At 46.8% G+C, this 18,016-nt stretch overlaps 1 protein-coding gene across 1 annotated transcript in view; it reads right to left on the minus strand.

The window, feature by feature from the left end:
* Itgae (integrin subunit alpha E) overlaps positions 1-17,601 on the minus strand; it is a 59,044-nt gene extending 41,443 nt beyond the window's left edge. Inside the window, exons 1-2 of the mRNA XM_041665713.1 lie at positions 17,543-17,601; positions 3,906-4,029 (exon numbers count right to left, since the gene is read on the minus strand). Coding sequence (XP_041521647.1) covers positions 3,906-4,029; positions 17,543-17,579 — 161 coding nt within the window. The 5' untranslated portion in view covers positions 17,580-17,601. The remainder of the gene's footprint in view (positions 1-3,905; positions 4,030-17,542) is intronic.
* Between the last annotated feature and the right edge of the window lie 415 nt (positions 17,602-18,016).

Consider the following 18,016-nt stretch of genomic DNA (forward strand, 5'->3'; position numbering starts at 1 on the left):
GTTCAGCCCACCTTTCCCATCTTATTCTTCATGGCTCTCAGTCTCAGCCACTGGACCTTTTCTTAGCCACCTCCCTGGCTCGGGGTAGGCTCCAGGCTTTTAGCCAAGCTCTTCTCTCTGCCTGAACTCTTTTCTCTCAGCCCTTATCAAGCTAGCTTTGATCACCCCAAGTCCTGGTACAGACACTGAAACTGGCCTTTGTTCAAGTTCTGGAAGCACCAGAGGGTCCCACCACAGCTATTAGTGTTGTTATCATCATGAGACTTGTGTCCTTCATGAGCCCAGCAGCTGTCGAGGACAGAAGCCACATGGTGGTCTCTTTTGGGAGGATGTGGGAGACAGAGTCTCACTCTGTAGCCCTAGATGGCCTGGAATTCACTATGTAAACCAGGCTGTCCTCAGACTCACAGGACTCTGCCTGTCTCTGCTTGAGTGCCGAGATTCAAGGTTTGTGACACCAATCTGGCCCCCTCTTTGTTTTAATCCACAAACTTTGTCTAGCACCAGATAGATGCTGTATGAATATTTGTTGAATAATGAAATGAACTTGCCCTTACCACTTAAGTCTACTGATGAGCTCCCCGCCACCAACCGAGATCTTACGGTTTACAAGCCGTACATGCCAATAGACACGCGCTATTTTAGACTCTAATACTGATATTTCAGTTAAGAGTGCACAGCTATGAACCACATAAATCTATCACCGGCCATATAAACAACGATATTAAATCCTTTCACTCCAGCAATGAGAAACCCAGGGTTGACAAAGGGATCTGAGCCTGCTTTGTGGGTGTGGCCAGACTGACACCCAAGACCGAGGGGGCCCTTTTGCACTAGCTGCTACTCCCCATGCACTCCCCACTAGGCAGAGCGGCTCTGCTCAGCCAGGAGCTCTTCTCACTGCTGCAAGTCTGGGCTCACTTTTACAGGTAGGTATAAAGAAAACTCCCAGGCTGGAGGTATAGTTCAGTGGCAGAGAGCCTGCCTAGCCCATGTGAGACCCTGGATTTGATTCCCAGTACCACCTGTCCAAATTATTTTTTGAAGATTTATTTATTATTTGTTTGTTTATTTGTGTAGTGTGTGTACATGTGTGTGTGCGCACATGTGCATATGCATGTGTGCATGTGTGTGTTGTGAGGCATCTCTCCAGCTCCCATCCCCACTTTTGCTCTTTAAAAAAAAAAAAAAAAACCAGACTGGCAAGATAAAGGCACCTACTACCAAGCCAGATGACCTGAGTTCTATCCCCAGGAAAATAAAATGCATAAGTAAAATACAATTTAAAAAATCAAACCCTTGATTACTGAGAAGAAAGAAAGCAGATGAGGTGGAACGTGGACAGCAGTGGCCCGAGGCTGGGCTTGAGCCTGGCTCCATGGTAGAGCGAGCACAGAAACAGGCCCTACTGCCTTCGTCGGGAAAGAGTGGTAGAGGGCTGGGCATGGCAACACACGCCTTATCCCAACACCGGAAGGCAGATGCAGCAGGATCTCTTTGAGTTTAAGGCCAGCCTGGTCTACATAGAGAGCTACAGGACAGTCAGGGCTATACAGACAGTGTCTCAAAAAAAAAAAAAAAAAAAGGCAGAGGCTAACCAAGGTGGTATGGCCTAGGCCCATAACCCCAGACTTGCAGAAGTAGAGACAGTAGAATCAGGAGTTTGTTTGAGGTTGAGCTATGTAAGACCTTGTCTCAAAGCCCCTCTCCCCCTCAAAAGAGGGTGGAATGGGGGTAGGGTGGAAGGAGGAATGACCACTTTAGATTAAATTAAAAGATACTATTTACAATCCAAGATCCATAACTGGATCCTGACTATGAAGCAATATTGCTCATAGACAAGTTGCTTATTGGTGGAGACAGTGTTTGCTTAGTATGCAAGAGGTTCTGGGTTCAAGTCTCAGAACATGAACAAGAACAAAAATAAAAATAAAAAAAATAATCTCCATGCACAATAAAGAAGGAAGGAAAGAAAGAAAGAAAGAAAGAAAGAAAGAAAGAAAGAGAGAGAGAGAGAGGAAGGAAGGAAGGAAGGAAGGAAAGAAAGAAAGAAAGAAAGAGAACCTAAGTTACAGGAAATGGAAATGGACCACAGATAGGACTTTACATATGAGCTTCTCCTCTACCTAGATCTGGCCCTGCCTCAGTGCTCGGCAAGACCCCTATCTGTAGAAGACATATTTGACCCACTATGGCTCTGATCACCAGGAAGCCTACCTGACAAAAAGGGACTGGGTGGTGGGGCGGGGAGGCGGGGGTGGGGGGAATATTGTCTGCTTTACTCAGTGTTCCATTCCCAGGGCCTAGCGCACAGAGGAGGGGCTTAGCACACAGTAGGTGCTCCATCAGACTCTGGACTGAATAATAACCTGCCTTCTCACCACACTTCCAGGCTGAGCACAGCGCTAGTTTCACCGGTTTGACCTGCTGCCCATCTCACGCAATCACACCGTATTTATTCTTCTGGTCTTTCATGTCACAGTCACTGCCACTATCGGTGTCTCCATGTCAGGGCTAGGAGCAAAGCTCAGTAGCAATAGCTTAGCATTCTTGACGCCCTGCATTCAATTCAGTTCTCAGCTTCACACACGCACCCACGTGCGTGCACGCATGCACACGTACACTCGCGCGTACACACACACACACACACACACACCCTGGGGCGGGGGTCCCGAGGTAGAGCGTGTGCTTAGAATGTGTAAGATCCTGGGTTCAGTCCCAAGCACCACACTGCTCTTTCCTCTCGCATGGGCCTGTGTGTCTCTCTAGAGCTGGTCCGTGGGGTGTAACTGCTGAGTCCAAGGCCACTGTGCATCCTCTGCCCACCAGACATGACCACACTGTTGTCCAAGGCAACAACACCAACACACCCCCACGTATTCCTGTTTCACCACATTCTCACCGGCACAGCGCTCTCAGATCTGACCGTTCATGCTCAATCAGGGGTGGACACAGATAATATTTTTAAGATACAAAGCAATGGCTTGTTATCATAGCTCAATTTGGCCAGAACCCATGTAAAGAAAGCCCTTTGGGTCCATTTTCTCAAACAGTCCTGCGGCAACCCTGTGAGTTCCGGAAATCACCAGTCAGAGGGGAGAAACTAAGGCTTGGGGCTCAGCACCTCACTAAGCTTGCTGAGTACGTACAGGGAAGTGCCTCTGCCAAGACCCCCACAACAATGAACTCTTTATTTTTTATTAAAAAAATTTTTTTTGAGACAGGGTCTCCCTGTATAGCCCTGGCTATCCTGGGACTCACTCTGTAGACCAGGCTGGCCTCAAACTCACAGAGACCCACCTGCCTCTGCCTCCCAAGTGCTGGGATTAACAGTGTGCACTACCACTGCCTGGTAAAGTTTTGTTCTTTTTTTTTTGTTATTATCTGACAATGAACTCTTAACCTCTATGGCTGACCCTCGTAGTTTCCATTTTTCCTTCAATTGTTTATTTACTAATTGTTTCTCTCCAATTTTTCTATGTTGGACACATGTGACTTATAAGTCAGAAAAGACCCTCAGTGAATTTCATTTTAAAGTATTATTTAAGGTCCCCTTCCCTAACCAGCACAGGGGCTCTGTGAGCTCCACAGGTTGGTCTGGGGGTCACGGCACCCACCTTTCTCTCTTTGGCTGTGTAGGGGCTCTGTGAGTTCCACAGGTTGGTCTGGGGGTCACGGTGCCCACCTTTCTCTCTTTGGCTGTGTAGGGGCTCTGTGAGTTCCACAGGTTGGTCTGGGGGTCATGGCACCCACCTTTCTCTCTTTGGCTGTGTGCCATCCACAAAGTGGAAGTCGTGCTATGCAGGCTATGAGGTGCGATGTGGCAGCCTTCTCTGGGGTGCACCGCAGGCATCGTGGAGGCCACCCAAGATGTCCTCACCCTTCCCCATGGTAGCCCCACTCACCAGGTCTGGTTGGTGCTGGGGTCTTGATGCAGAAAGGAACTGAGCATAGGAGGTTCACCTGGCCTAAGCGCTGTGACCCAGGGCCAGGCCACATCCACATTGAAGGCTCCCAGCGGCGTCAGGCCTGTGAACAAAAGAGAAACATCTGATAAAGCCGCACACTGTGGAGGCTGTGACTCTACCTGTGCCCGCTGTCAGCCCGTCAGGTCCTGTGGTGTCAGCATCACCTCCATGAAGGCCTTTCCCATTGGAGAGGGAATATCCGGATGTGGGGGTGTCTGACCCAGGGCCGCTGGTCCCCATCCTAAGCCAAGCTGCTCTAGTCCCAGAGAAGAGAAGACAACCTCTGAGGACCACTAACCATCTGCTTACACTTCCTGCTTTGTGATGGCCACGCCAGTCACGTGGCTCATACTGTGACCTGCACCAAATTAATGGGGAATCAGAGCCCCCCAGAGAAGGCCTATACTATACCCCTTCACGTAACCCAGGAAGAAACACAATGTCTTCAAAATACCTTCTAAGAATGTTTAATAGAGTTTGGTTCCTTACCAACCCTGAACTGGAAACAAGCCAAATGGCGTCAGAGGGCGAGCAGATGACGTACCGATGTCCTCTCATGATAGAATACTACTAATGGGGAGTGAGAAAGAATGAACCGAGGCATACAGCAACACGTGAGGGTGGACCTCAGCTCATCATGCTCAGGAAAAAACTTAAAGGCCATAGAACCACAAAGAGCCGGGTGGTGGGCGGCACAGGCCTTTAATCCTAGCACTTGGGAGGCAGAGGCAGGTGGATCTCTGTGACTTTCAGGACAGCTAGGACTGTTACACAGAGAAACTCTGCCTGGACAGATTCAATGCAATGCCCATCAAAATCCCAGCAAAAAAATTTCGAAGATCTTGAAAGAATGGTACTTAACTTCATATGGAAAAGCAAAAAACCCAGGATAGACAAAACAATCCTGTACAATAAAAGAACTTCTGAAGGCATCACAATCCCTGACTTCAAACTCCACTACAGAGCTACAGTACTGAAAACAGCCTGACTGGCATACGAACAGACAGGAGGACCAATGGAACCGAATAGAAGACCCAGATATCAATCCACACATCTTCGAAAACCTGATCTTTGATAAGGAAGCAAAAAATATCAAATGAAAAAAGAAAGCATATTTAACAAGCGGTGCTAGCATAACTGGATATCAACATGTAGAAGAATGAAAATAGACCCATATCTATCATTATGCACAAAACTCAAGTCCAAATGGATCAAAGACCTTAACATAAAGACAGCCACACTGAACCTTATAGAAGAGAAAGTGGAAAGTACACTTGAGCACATTGGCACAGAGAACCACTTCCTAAATAGAACCCAAGCAGCACAGACAAAACGACAGCCTACAGAATGAGAAAAGATCCTCACTAACCCCATATCAGACAGAGGGCTGATCTCCAAAATACACAAAGAACTCAAGAAGTTGGACGCCAAAAGATCACATAATCCAATAAAAAAAAAAATGGAGTACAGACCTAAACAGAGAACTTTCAACAGAGGAATCTAAAATGGCTGAAAGGCACTTAAGGAAATGCGCAACATCCTTAGTCATCAGAGAAATGCAAATAAAAACAACTTTGAGATTCCATCTTACACCTATAGGAATGGCCATGATCAAAAACACTGAAGACAACTTATGCTGGAGAGGTTGTGGGGAAAAGGGAACACTTCTGCATTGCTGGTGAGAATGCAAGCTGGTGCAACCTCTTTGGATGTCAGTGTGGCGATTTCTCAGAAAATTAAAAAAACAACCTTCCTCAAAACCCAGTAATACCACTTTTGGGTATATATCCAAAGGATGCTCAATTGTGCCACAAGGACATGTGCTCAACTATGTTCACAGCAGCTTTGTTTGTCATAGTCAGAACCTGGAAACAACCTAAATGCCCCTCGACTGAAGAATGGATAAGGAAAATGTGGTACATTTACACAATGGAGTACTACACAGCAGGAAAAAATAATGACATCTTGAATTTTGCAGGAAAATGGATGGAGCTAGAAAACATTATTTTGAGTGAGGTAACACAGACACAGAAAGACAATTATCACATGTACTCATTCATAGGTGGTTTTTAAACATAAAGCAAAGAAAACCAGCCTACAAACCACAATCCCAGAGAATTTAGACAACAATGAGGACACTAAGAGAGACTCACATAGATCTAATCTACATGGGAAGTAGAAAGCAGGAAAGAATAAGGTCTCCTGAGTAAATTGTAAGCATGGGGACCTTGGGGGAGGGTTGAAGAGGGAAGGGGAGAGGCAGGGAGGAGAGCAGAGAAAAATGCAGAGCTCAATAAATATCAATTAAAAAAAAGATGTATACCACTACCACCTGGCTAAAACCCATCTTGTTGGGGGAAATGACATTTACCCTGAATTGAGTGTCAATGTAATTATGGTTTCTTGTGTATTAGAGATTGTATTACGCCAGAACCCCCCCCCATTGTACTGTGTTTAAAATTTATTGGGAATAAACCACCTACATCAGAAAAAAATACATAAGAATCCAGGGTGTTGCTCATACATGATAGGATGGATAGATAGATATGAAGAATCAAATCGAAAAATATTCAGAACTGTAAAATATAACTGCCTAATATCTCAGTTTTTCCTTTTCATTAAAATTTGTAGAAACAAACCAGGCATAGCAGCCCATGACTTTAATTCCAGCACTCAGGAGGCAGAGGCAGGCGGATCTCTGTGAGCTTGAGACCAGCCTGGTCTACAGTGTGCGTTCCAGAACAGCTAGAAGAACTACATAGTGAGAACCTATCTCAAAAGACCTCCCCTCAAAAAAATAGTGGGACAAATTGAAATTGACTCATTCTCCCCAACAAGCCATCCTAATTCTCATACCAATAACAGAATGCATTTATTTCCCGAAGTGTTTTATGCCTTGTTGGAAAACCATATCCCACCATCCTATTCCAAAACCAGGGATGAACGTCAGTGCTAGAGCATCTGTCTAGAGTGTGTGAGGCCTGAATTCAATTCCCACACAAAAGTAAAATTAAATGAAGCACTTAGCTTATGTCAACTAACATATTTTGCTATCAGAAAAAAAATTGTTTGGGCATCTTGGATTTGATAGAATATAATACAAAATATGTATGTAAAAAGTAAGGGGAGAATAATCTTCCAATAAGTAAATGTTTATTTTCTAGTAGAGATTTTAAGAGCAAATCAAAATAATTATACAAGGGTAGATTTATAAACTATGCTCTCTTGGGTACAGGGAATGGAAAGATGGATATGTACATAACCCTATTTTTCTTCAGTAGGAAGATACAGTGATTTTTAATATGCATGACTCCAGTAACATCACTTCAAAATCTAGAAGGCAAAAACCTGACTGGATTTAAAACGTTACAGATGCCACAACCAAAGGAGGCTTCGACAAGACTTTCAAGTTAGCTATAAACCAGACAAAAACAGAGCGTCAAGGACACAGCTCTGACCAACTGATCAACCAACAGAACACATTCCTAACAATGGGAAAGCAGGTAATTTTTTTTTTCAAACACATGTAAAGGATTTGGCAAAGTTGACCAATACTAACAGATGAAGACAATTCAAAATACGTTCTGTGACCATAACAGAATTAAAATCAATAACCAAAAGGAAGCTGGAAGAGCCGTTTCTTAGAGATTAAACAGGGCGCCTCTTTCCAGTTTCCTCTTTTTACGTTTGCAGCCACGAATTACGTTTTTAATATATAAAATTTTATACAAATGGATCAATAAAACTAAAATATCAGGAGCTGGAGAGATGGCTCAGCAGTGAAGAACACTGACTGCTCTTGCAGAGGACCAAGGTTCAGTTCCCAGCACCCACATGGCAGCTAACGAGCCATCTATAACACTAGTTCTCCGGGACCTGACGTCCTTTTCTGACCTCTGTGGGCACCAGGCACACGTATGTTGTGATACGTACATCATACTCATAAAGAAAGTCTAAACCGGGTGGTGATGGTAGACGCCTCTAATCCCAGCTCTCAGGAGGCAAAAGCAGGCTGATCTCTGTGTGTTCAGGGTCAACCTGGTCTACTAGAGGGAGTTCCAAGACAGCTAGGGATGTTACACAGAGAAACCCTGTCTCGAAAAACCAAAATAAATAAATAAATAATAAGTCTAAAAAATAAGCCCCCCAAAACTAAAATATTAAGTAAAATGGCCAAACCTCAAAAGTATGCAATTAGCATAAAACCAATTTATCTAATATTAAAAACATTCAATTTTAGTCATATACTAACAAACTAATATTTCTGTTTACCAACAAAAACATTACATTTTGCACTGTTTTCTCATTAATATCTTATTACTGTAAGAATTTATAATATAAGCTACACTATCTTAACGACCCCAGCCAACACATCCTCTGAGAACTGCAGCTCAGATGGGGCCTAGATTGGCTATAAGCTTGAGTTGCAGAGGAAATCACAACGGAAATGCTGAGAGCTTAGATTGAGAGATGAGAAATCAGAACCTGCAGGACACAGTAAAGCAGTGATTACAGGAACTGCACAGCCTGACACATGCTCAGAGAACAGAGGCTGAGGATGGTGGCACAGGCCTGCAATCTGGACACTTGGAAGATGAAGACTGGAGAATAAGGAGTTCTGTGCCATCCTCAGCTACAATAGGAGCACAAGGTTAGCTTGGGCTACATGCAACCCCACCTTAAAAAAACAAATTACAAAACAATTTAAAAAACAAACAAAACAAAAATCAAATTACACATACATATATACAAAAAGAAGGAAGGAGAGAAGGAGGAAGGAAAGAAGGGAATATAGAGCAAGGATATATAGCAAGGTTAGATCTGTAAACTATGCTAGCTTTAGTACAAAGAGTGGAACAATGTATGTGCACACAATTCTATTCCCCCACCCCTGTTATAGATGGAAAACTTCTATAGAAATCTGATGGAGACTCTAGCCAATTATATATACACAAATACACAAATGAGAGAGAGAGAGAGAGAGAGAGAGAGAGAGAGAGAGAGAACAGAGGAGGAAGAAAGGGAGGGAGGGAGGAAGGAAGGAAAAGCCACAGACTAAGAGAACATAATTGCAACACACATTCACAAAAGATTCATTTCAGAATAGGAAAGGGTTTCTACAAATCACTATGAAATAAAAACACAAAGACTAACATAAAAAGATTTCACAACAGTTTATCCGAGCAGCTGTCAGTCACCTAAGATGTTCATAATTAGCTATCAGAGAAAGGCAAAGTAAGAGCATCATGTGATACGGCTGGAAGCGAACACAGACAAGTGCTGGTGATGATGGAGAGCAGCCAGGACTCCTGAAACATTGTGAAGGCCTTGTTTGCATTGCATCTTTTTTCTTCTTGACTTTTTGAGACAGGGTTTCTCTGTAGCTCTAGAGCCTGTCCTGGAACTAGCTCTTGTAGACCAGGTTGGCCTTGAACTCACAGAGATCCACCTGCCTCTGCCTCCTGAGCACTGGGATTAAAGGCTTGTGCCACCACAGTCAGGCTTTTGCCTTTTTCTTTTGTTCTGTTTGTTTGTTTGTTTGTTGTTGTTGTTGTTTTGCTTTGTTTTGATACAGGTCTCTCTACGTAATCGCTGGCTATCCTAGATCTCACTACGTTGACCAGGCTGGCCTTGAACTCCTACTCCCACCTCTATCTCTCAAGTGCCAGGATTACAGGCTTGTAATGCCCAGGCATACCTGAGGATCCTAAACCACAGATTCTGAATTAAGAGGACAGGGAAGGGCCTGAGGGCCTAGCAAGCCTCATTATTATGACTATGTCTACAGCTGGCAGGTCCTCAGACCCCCTCTGGAAGTTCAAAAGAGGGAGAGCGAAAGTGACTCAGCTGGTGTGTGGGAATTCTAACAGCTCCGTCTCATGTGTGGTACACAGCTGAGCGTGCTGCAGTTACCCTGTACACCTTCGAACAGGTTTGAAATCTTGTCATGAAAACCCTTCCACTGGCTTGATTCTCAGTCCTTCTGTCTGAGTCTGTGACAGGGGATCCAAGAAAAAACAGATTCAGTTTACCTTATATTTTCCCTACAGTAAACCCTCCTGTGACCTCAGATACATCTTTTTTACAGGTGTGTGTGTTGCATGTGCATGTTTGTGCGGTATGTGTGCATATGTGCCCCTGTGTATGGAATCCAGAGACTGACGTCACGTGTCTTCCTCTATCACTCCCCACCTTACTTTTGAGAACCTGGTGCTCATCACCTCCTAGACTGGTCGGACGGGAACTCTGTGGACCCCATTTGACTCTGCACCTCCTACCCCAGTTTTAGAGTCACAGAAACATGCCTCCACCCCCAGCTTTTATGAGGTTGCTGGAGGTCTGAATTCAAGTTCTCTTGCTTAGAGGCAAAGGCAGGTAGATCACCTCTGTGAGTTCAAGGCCAACCTGGTTTACCCAGTGAGTTTTAGTCCATCCAGGGCTACACAGTAAGACATATGCTTAAAAAAAAAAAGAAAAGAACCCAAGTCCTATGCTTGCGCAGCAAGCACTTTCCTCCTGAGCCACCTCCCAGCCCAATGCGCCCACATCCCATTCCTTTATCTTGATCTTCGCCTTGCCCAGAATAATTCCTGCTGATTCATAAAAGTGCATGACACCGTATTATTAAAGTCATTAAAATTATGAAGCAGAAAAAAAATGGACAGAAGGAAATTGGCTTTTTATTTTTTTTTTTTAATGGAAGAATCCGATTAAACCGGGAAGGAGATCAACCAGTAACTGGCGTGGCCAACCATGAATCCTTCCCAAGCTAATCCCACTTTTGGCTCTGGACACAGCTCCAGGTCCCAGTAGATGCTTAGCAACATTTTGTCTGGATGAGTGGAGATCATTCAATGTCACTCATGGCGTCTTCAATTCAGGAAAAAGAAACTATTTTGGCGGGAGGTAGTGGTGGATCTCTATGAGTTTGAAGCCGGCCTGGTCTAGAGAGCTGCAGGACAGCCACGGCTACATAGAAGGGCTCTGTTTCAAAAAACAAAGTACACTGTCGCTTTTACTTAAGCCAAGATACATTTCCTTGAAGACTGGCTTAGGGAGAGCACACGATTCTCAAGCTTCCCAGAGCTGCTGTTCATCTCCTCTCTACCACTACCCTGGAGCAACACAGAGAACACAAGCAGACCACGCGCTCACCAGTGCTTGGGAGAGCGCACACCCACTCTGGGATCCAGACAGAGGCATCAGAGCCTCTGTACTCCTTCCCCCAAGTGCAGCACATGTACTATAGCGCTCAGGACATGAAATCCTAAAATATGATGGCAGGAGACCAGAAGGGACCCTCCAAAACATACTTCTGTAGTTCCTTAGAACGACCGACACGATGCGCATGGTAGCTCTGAAAAGTCTTTTTGCTAAAAATAGAAACCACTTTACATCTGGAAAGGAAACCCTCCTGAGAGGAGCAGCCTCAGGAAGAGGTGAGTTTTAGACTGGAAGGCACTGGCTGCAACGCCCACCTTTCCCCCACCCTCTCGGAAGGATGTCAAGCCCCAGCAGGCCCAGGTCCCTGTTCTTTTTTGGTAGCTCAGGGTACTAGATAAGACACCATCTGCTCCTAGGTCTGACCTGGTTTTCTTTTCTTTTCTTTTTTTTTTTTTTTTTTGTTTTTTTTTTTTTTTTTTTTTGTTTTTTCGAGACAGGGTTTCTCTGTGGTTTTGAAGCCTGTCCTGGAACTAGCTCTTGTAGACCAGGCTGGCCTCGAACTCACAGAGATCCGCCTGCCTCTGCCTCCCAAGTGCTGGGATTAAAGGCGTGCACCACCACCACCCGACTTCTGACCTTGTTTTCATCTGACCCTGTTCTGTCCCGTTATCCTGCCTTATGTCAATATGATTGCCATCCCAGTCAGGGATTCCTAGCCAGGACCCCCAAACTGAGAAGGGAGTGATGGTGTTCCCTGGAATTCAGAGCTTAGGTAAGGATGACTTGGGGTTCGGATTCAGCCTCCTTAGCTCGTTCACACTGAGCCATGTGTCTGAGAGAGCCAGGTTGGGAGAAATAGGAAGTGAGTGAGTTGAAGGGAAAAGAGCTCTAAAATAGCCTTCCTCCTTCTGCTTCTATTGCCTGTAATTGATTGTTAGAGTAGATCTGAAATCCCTGGGCATCAAGAGCACCTTCCACCGTGCCCAGCTGTGCCCTCCATCCCACATGCCTTCCTCATTAGTTGTCCCCATGTTTCTGGAAGGTCAGCCTTACGGTCCTGCTCAGCCAGTCAGCAGCCTGTCCAGATCCTGGGTAAAGTAACTCACTGGTCCCTGAACTCAGTAGCATCCTGTGGTATTTGTTGGCTCTGACTAAACCCCATCTTCATAAACTAAGGGGTGATTAAATCTGCCTCCCCCAACCTGTGATCTGATCTGAGTCATCATGACACCCCCAAACCACAAAGCCCAGCCCAGCTCAGGGCCAGGTTCACAAGAGACACCCTGAAAAATACCATAATAGGCCTGGTGGCCCTCTTTCTCACCCCCTCTCGACCCCATATTTGCTCTCTTTAACTGAGGGGGCTGGCTAGACCCCTCAATGGGTGGGAAAGGAAAGGAAAGGTACAGAGGAAACGTAACAGCTGTTTCCCAGGGCACTTGCTGTCTTCCAGGTAGTGTGCTACAGGATGAGCCTAACGAGTCGCTCTTGGACTCTGAACTGGTCGTTTGTGTCTGAATCCCAGGTTTTTGTTTTGTTTTTTAAGGCCCAGGTTTCTTGATTTTTTTTTTTTTTGAATTTTTCGAGACAGGGTTTCTCCGTAGCTTTTGGTTCCGGTCCTGGAACTAGCTCTTGTAGACCAGGCTGGCCTCGAACTCACAGAGATCCGCCTGCCTCTGCCTCCCGAGTGCTGGGATTAAAGGCGTGCACCACCACCACCCGACCCAGGTTTCTTGATTTTTTAAGGCCCTTACCAAAAGTTCGAAGCACTGAGGGGTAAGCAGAGTGGGGTTACAAACAGCTGTGAGGAGCTGGGAGCTTGCTGGGCATGGCTCCCCGTTATTTAATGGCTCACGGCACAAGGGCAGAGCCCTGCTTTAGAGCAGGTAACTAGGTCATTGAGAGCTGATTGTGTAGCAGGCATGCAAGAACTGTGCGTGCAAGCATGGCTATGTACATGCATAAGTGTGTGAGTGCATGGGTGTGTGTACGTGCGTGTGTGTGCATGAGTGTGGTGGTGCCTGGAGTCTGCTGCGGAGTTTTATTTGTGTGGCACTTTTGTTTGGGCTTCCATGTATCCGCTGCTTCATACTTCCCACAGAGACTCAGAATAGCATGAGCCCCACGGGCAGAAAGTCTTGAGTTCAAATCTTTGCTATGCCACGGAGCCACTGAAGAACCTTGGCTTGTGCCACTGCTTTGATTTTCACCCTGGGACACGGGCTGTGCTAGCTCAGGGCCTGTGAGTGGAGGTTCAATGTGTGGATGCTGGTGTTAAAAGCTCTTTGACCACAGGTAGAGGGCTGTGGCTTCTCTCATAACCTCACCGCCCACCCTCTTCCTCCAAACCTGTCGTGCTGTCTGACATGAGAGCCCAGCTAGACTTGTGTCTGTCGCCACTCTTCCCACAGGGCTGCTCCCTAAACTGTCTCCAGTCACACGGGCCTCTGAGTTAAGGATCTCCTCACCCTGGCAGCCACCACGACCTCTTCTGTTGCACTGGTCATTTCTGATGCCTTCTCACAGCACAGTGCCCATCACTGTTCCCAAAAAATGAGGCCCAAATTTATATAAGGAACTAGCTATAGAGATGAGATTAGACTTAGCATCCTGATCCCTGGTCCAGAGGCCCAGAAAGGCCCCAGGGGGAGGGCCATGCCCAGCTCAGATCACAAGCATCCGCAGAACACCTGTCTGGCAAGAGCAGCTCATGGACCACATCCCCTCATTTTTCTCACAGGCTCGCCATCTCAACCCCAAACCTCACAGGCACCTGAAGAGCCTCTCCCTTCACACCTCTAGTTTATCTGATAACAAAGATGGCCACGGGTCTCAGGTGGTTCCTGAATGCTAAGCACGTGTGAATTTCCCAACATTTCCTCTGAACATCCCTCCAAGCAACTCTGCATGCCTGCCCTCCTCAGCACTCGTGGACTGGACACTGCTGCAGCCCCCTCACCAGCCTCTCTGCTGTTCCCTCTTACGCTCTGACTCCATCTTCTACACATGCTTCCCACCATGCTCAGGACCATCCATGGCTTCCAGTGTCCTCATGGTTAAGTCCCTCAGCCTGGCACTCCGAGTCCTCCACACTGCTCAACTCCAGCACCGCCTTCCACATACCCCTATACATCCATACACCTGTGCACACCACACACCCCATATACTCTATGTACGTCTGTACATAGCATGACACCCCATGTGAACCTATATGTTGTACAGACCCCATAAGCCCCATGTACGCCTGTATATACCACTCATATGCCACATGTACTCGTATATCCCATATACACTCCATGGATCATGCACACACAATGCATACTCCACAAACCCCATGCATACTATATGCTCACACGTCCTATGTAACACATATAAAATCTACATAGCTCATACATGCCATCTTATAAACCACATAACCTATATACTGCATATAGTCCATAACAGTACAGACAGACCACAAGTACCCTATATGCGCTACTCACATCCTATGCACTCCCTATCCATGCCACACACACTTCATACACACCAGCTAGTTTTCCAGAGGTCAGAGACGGGAGGTTCCATCTGGCTTGTCCACCTATGCTTAGGCCATCCATCCTTTCTGCCCGAATGCTGTTTCCTGGCTCCATTGAGTCCTGTGGCTCTTCCCACAGACCATGCCCCAGGCTAGGGAGGTTAGTGTGTGTACAGCCTGCTTTCTCACCACACAGGGGCCCGGCAGGTCCTGACCTGGGATCGAGAGGCAACGTCAGAGTAAACAGCTTTCTGTTTCCAAGCCTCTAATTCTTCATTTTCTTCATGCACCCAGGCCTTGCTGCTTCTGAAAGCCCTTCTTCCTGGTCCGTCTATTTGCTGAGACCCTTCCCATTCTCCTAGGCATATCTCAAGTACCAGGATCCCTATTCCTGAGGGCCAAGATGCTCGCTCACATCTGCACACAGGTATAGGCTAGGCCTGGGAGGATCCAGGCCAGCCACCTCGTAGCTTACCCAGAGGGGCCACCACAGGCCTCAGGCTGGACTGGTAGAGTAGGGTAGGCCCTAGATCTGGTTCCTTACTCTTACCCAGAGGGGCCACCACAGGCCTCAGCCTGGACCTGGATTCTGGTTCCTTACTCTTAACCCATGAGGTTTCAGAGATCCATAGTAAAGTTCCCTTTACACATGAGAAGTAAACTCAACCTCAGAGACTCAGGAGGAAGTGAGTTCCTGTGGCCACAGAATGAGTCAGGGCTGGATTGACTTTGGGGACATCAGGGTATACTGGGGCTGGACGCTGGAGTCTGGGCTGCAGTAGATCTGTGTGAGTGCACCTGTATTCTCTCTGAACCTTCCTTAGAGAGCCGTTAGTTCATTTGCTCTTAAGTGACAGGAAAATGTCATTACCACAGTGGGCGGCTTGGAAGGGCAGAAGGGTAGAGCCACCGAGTCACAGTTGTGAATTGGCCCCAACCCAGTGAAGCCAGCCGGGCAGGGGCTTGAGAGCCCATGCTGTGCTTAGTTTGTATTCTGGTCCTCCTCGGGACCACTTTGCCTGCTTCTGACCTCCAAAGTCCTGAGGACTCAGCCTCTGAAACCTTTCCAGGAAATTCTTGAGGCCTGGCCTATCACCACACCTCAGGGCATCACACTACAGAGCAGAACCATCTCATTTCACCGCCAAATACGAAGGCCAAGCTCTCACCCACCCACGGCATACCCAACCACAGGCAACAGGGCCTTAGGGACAATCTGCCCATCTTGGTTTTGTTTTTTTCCCCGGTTTTTTGAGACAGGGTTTTTCTGTGTCTCTATGTAACCCTAGCTGTCCTGGAACTCACTATGTAAAACTCAGAGATCAGCTTGGCTGTGCCTCCAGAGTGGTGGGTTAAGGCATGTCCCACCACCACCTGACTCCATCAACTTGGGAAGAAGTACCAGGGCCTTGGGGGTGATGAATGGCAGCGGAGGAGGTGCGAGGTGATGGTATTGCTGAGGAACTATAGGAAACAGAGGTGGCAGGAGCCCAAAGACCTGGAGATCTCTACTGTGCCTTGGTTGCAACCCTTTCGGTCTGTCTGTCTATAGGCCTTAGTCTCCTCTATACTGGAGTGAGTTAGTCTAATCTCAGCCTTGATGAAAAAAAAAGTGAGACCCCACTCCACACTCTGCAGGTAACAAAACTAAAGACAAGTCTAGGATGCAAACCAATGAAAAGTTCAACTTTCCTCTTTCCATGGTGATTACTCAGGTATTTAAAGAAAACTCATATATGTATGCCCCCCCACGTGTGTGTGTGTGTGTGTGTGTGTGTGTGTGTGTACATGGCACAAGTCAGAAGACAAGTCAATTTTCTTTTACCATGTGGGTCTCCAGGGTAGAATCCAGGTCATCAGGCTTGGAAAATTAAAAAAAAAAAAAAAAGGCCTTCACCTTCTGAGCCCCTCAGATATTTTTAAAATATCAAAATTTGCTCCCAAACATGTTGCAGTGGTGATCTGGGCAGGGCCTAGCCTGCCTCCTGGGTGCCTGTCTCATGGTGGGTGCCCAGCCTGCGTCCTCCTCCTATGATGGCTCAGCTTCTTCACACGTCCACTGATTGGCATGAACGGCTTTCATAGACACAGCTCCCAGAAGCCTTTATATTACTGTGTCTGATACCCACCTTATTCTCCTGCCAAGTTCAAGCAAAAAAAAAAGACCCAGATCACTGGGCAAGAACACCATGGCTAGAGCCCCATCCGAGCAATCCCTGGGGCTAGCTTATCTTTGGGACCATATAGGCGTGCTCAGGGCAGTTTATCCCAAAGCAGCTCCCTCACAGGGTTAAAGACAGAATGGCAGAGGCAGGCGGATCTCTGTGAGTTCGAGACCAGCCTGGTCTACAGAGCTAGTTCCAGGACAGGCTCCAAAGCCGCAGAGAAACCCTGTCTCGAAAAACAAAAACAAAAACAAAAAAACAAAAACAAAAAAAAAGACAGAATGGGACCCCTGGCAGCAAAAATACCTTGCCTTCTCCCACAGCACAGAGTAGGAAGCAGGTTTCCCTCGATACTGACTTTGTAGATTCTCGCCTCCAGTCTCCTACTAACATCTACATTCTCACAAGTGCTCCCCACTCGCAGCAGCTGAGACTGCTCTATTAACTAGGGGTCCTCTTGGGGGTTGCATGGGGTGTCACCACTAACTGAGCACAGATCTGAGGACGTAGCAGTGAGGGGAGGCTGGATGGAGAGGGGAAGAGAGTAGCAGAACCCTATAGTCTGAGGCCAGGGGTCATCAACACTGAAGAGTTCCTTACCAGCAAGCCTACAAATATGTCTGAGCAAGGGCACTTCTTGGGGAAGCGCCCCATTTCTCTGACCTCTAACCCTAAAGTCCAGACAGAGCTGAGAGCATATGAAGGCAGGGGGTAAGGGAAGGGTGACTTACTGGCCATGCAGAGAAGGGTGTGGAAGAGCCACTTCATAGCTGGAGCAGATGCAGCTGTATGAACCGAGTAGGTGACACAGAAGGACCTGAGAAGGCACTCAGCTTCCCCTCCTCTACCAGAGGCCAGGAGGCGGGGACAGGGAAGGGGGGGCCATAGGACCACAGGTACTTTCAAATAGACATAGACAACCTGGCTTATACAAGGCCAGCATGTGACTTCCCCCGTAGCTATGCATGGGTCCTGGAACTTAGACAATTGTCAGCTCAGCTCCGTTACTCACCAGACACACCATCTCATACATGAGTGAGCCAGTGTGGCCAGTGGTAGTCCTGTGGTAGTCAGAGGAGCTGAAGGAGCCAGCAGTCGTCCAGGTAGGTGAATTCCAACCCATCCCATCTAAAATGCTCCCCAGCTCAGTCTTGGGTCCCCTCCCACGGAAAGTGACCCCCCCCCAATCAGAAACTGGGCTTTAT

The sequence above is a fragment of the Microtus oregoni genome, unplaced genomic scaffold, assembly GCF_018167655.1.
Source record: "Microtus oregoni isolate MIOR12 unplaced genomic scaffold, Mior012 000015F_ref0000493, whole genome shotgun sequence".
Taxonomy (NCBI): Eukaryota; Metazoa; Chordata; class Mammalia; order Rodentia; family Cricetidae; genus Microtus; species Microtus oregoni.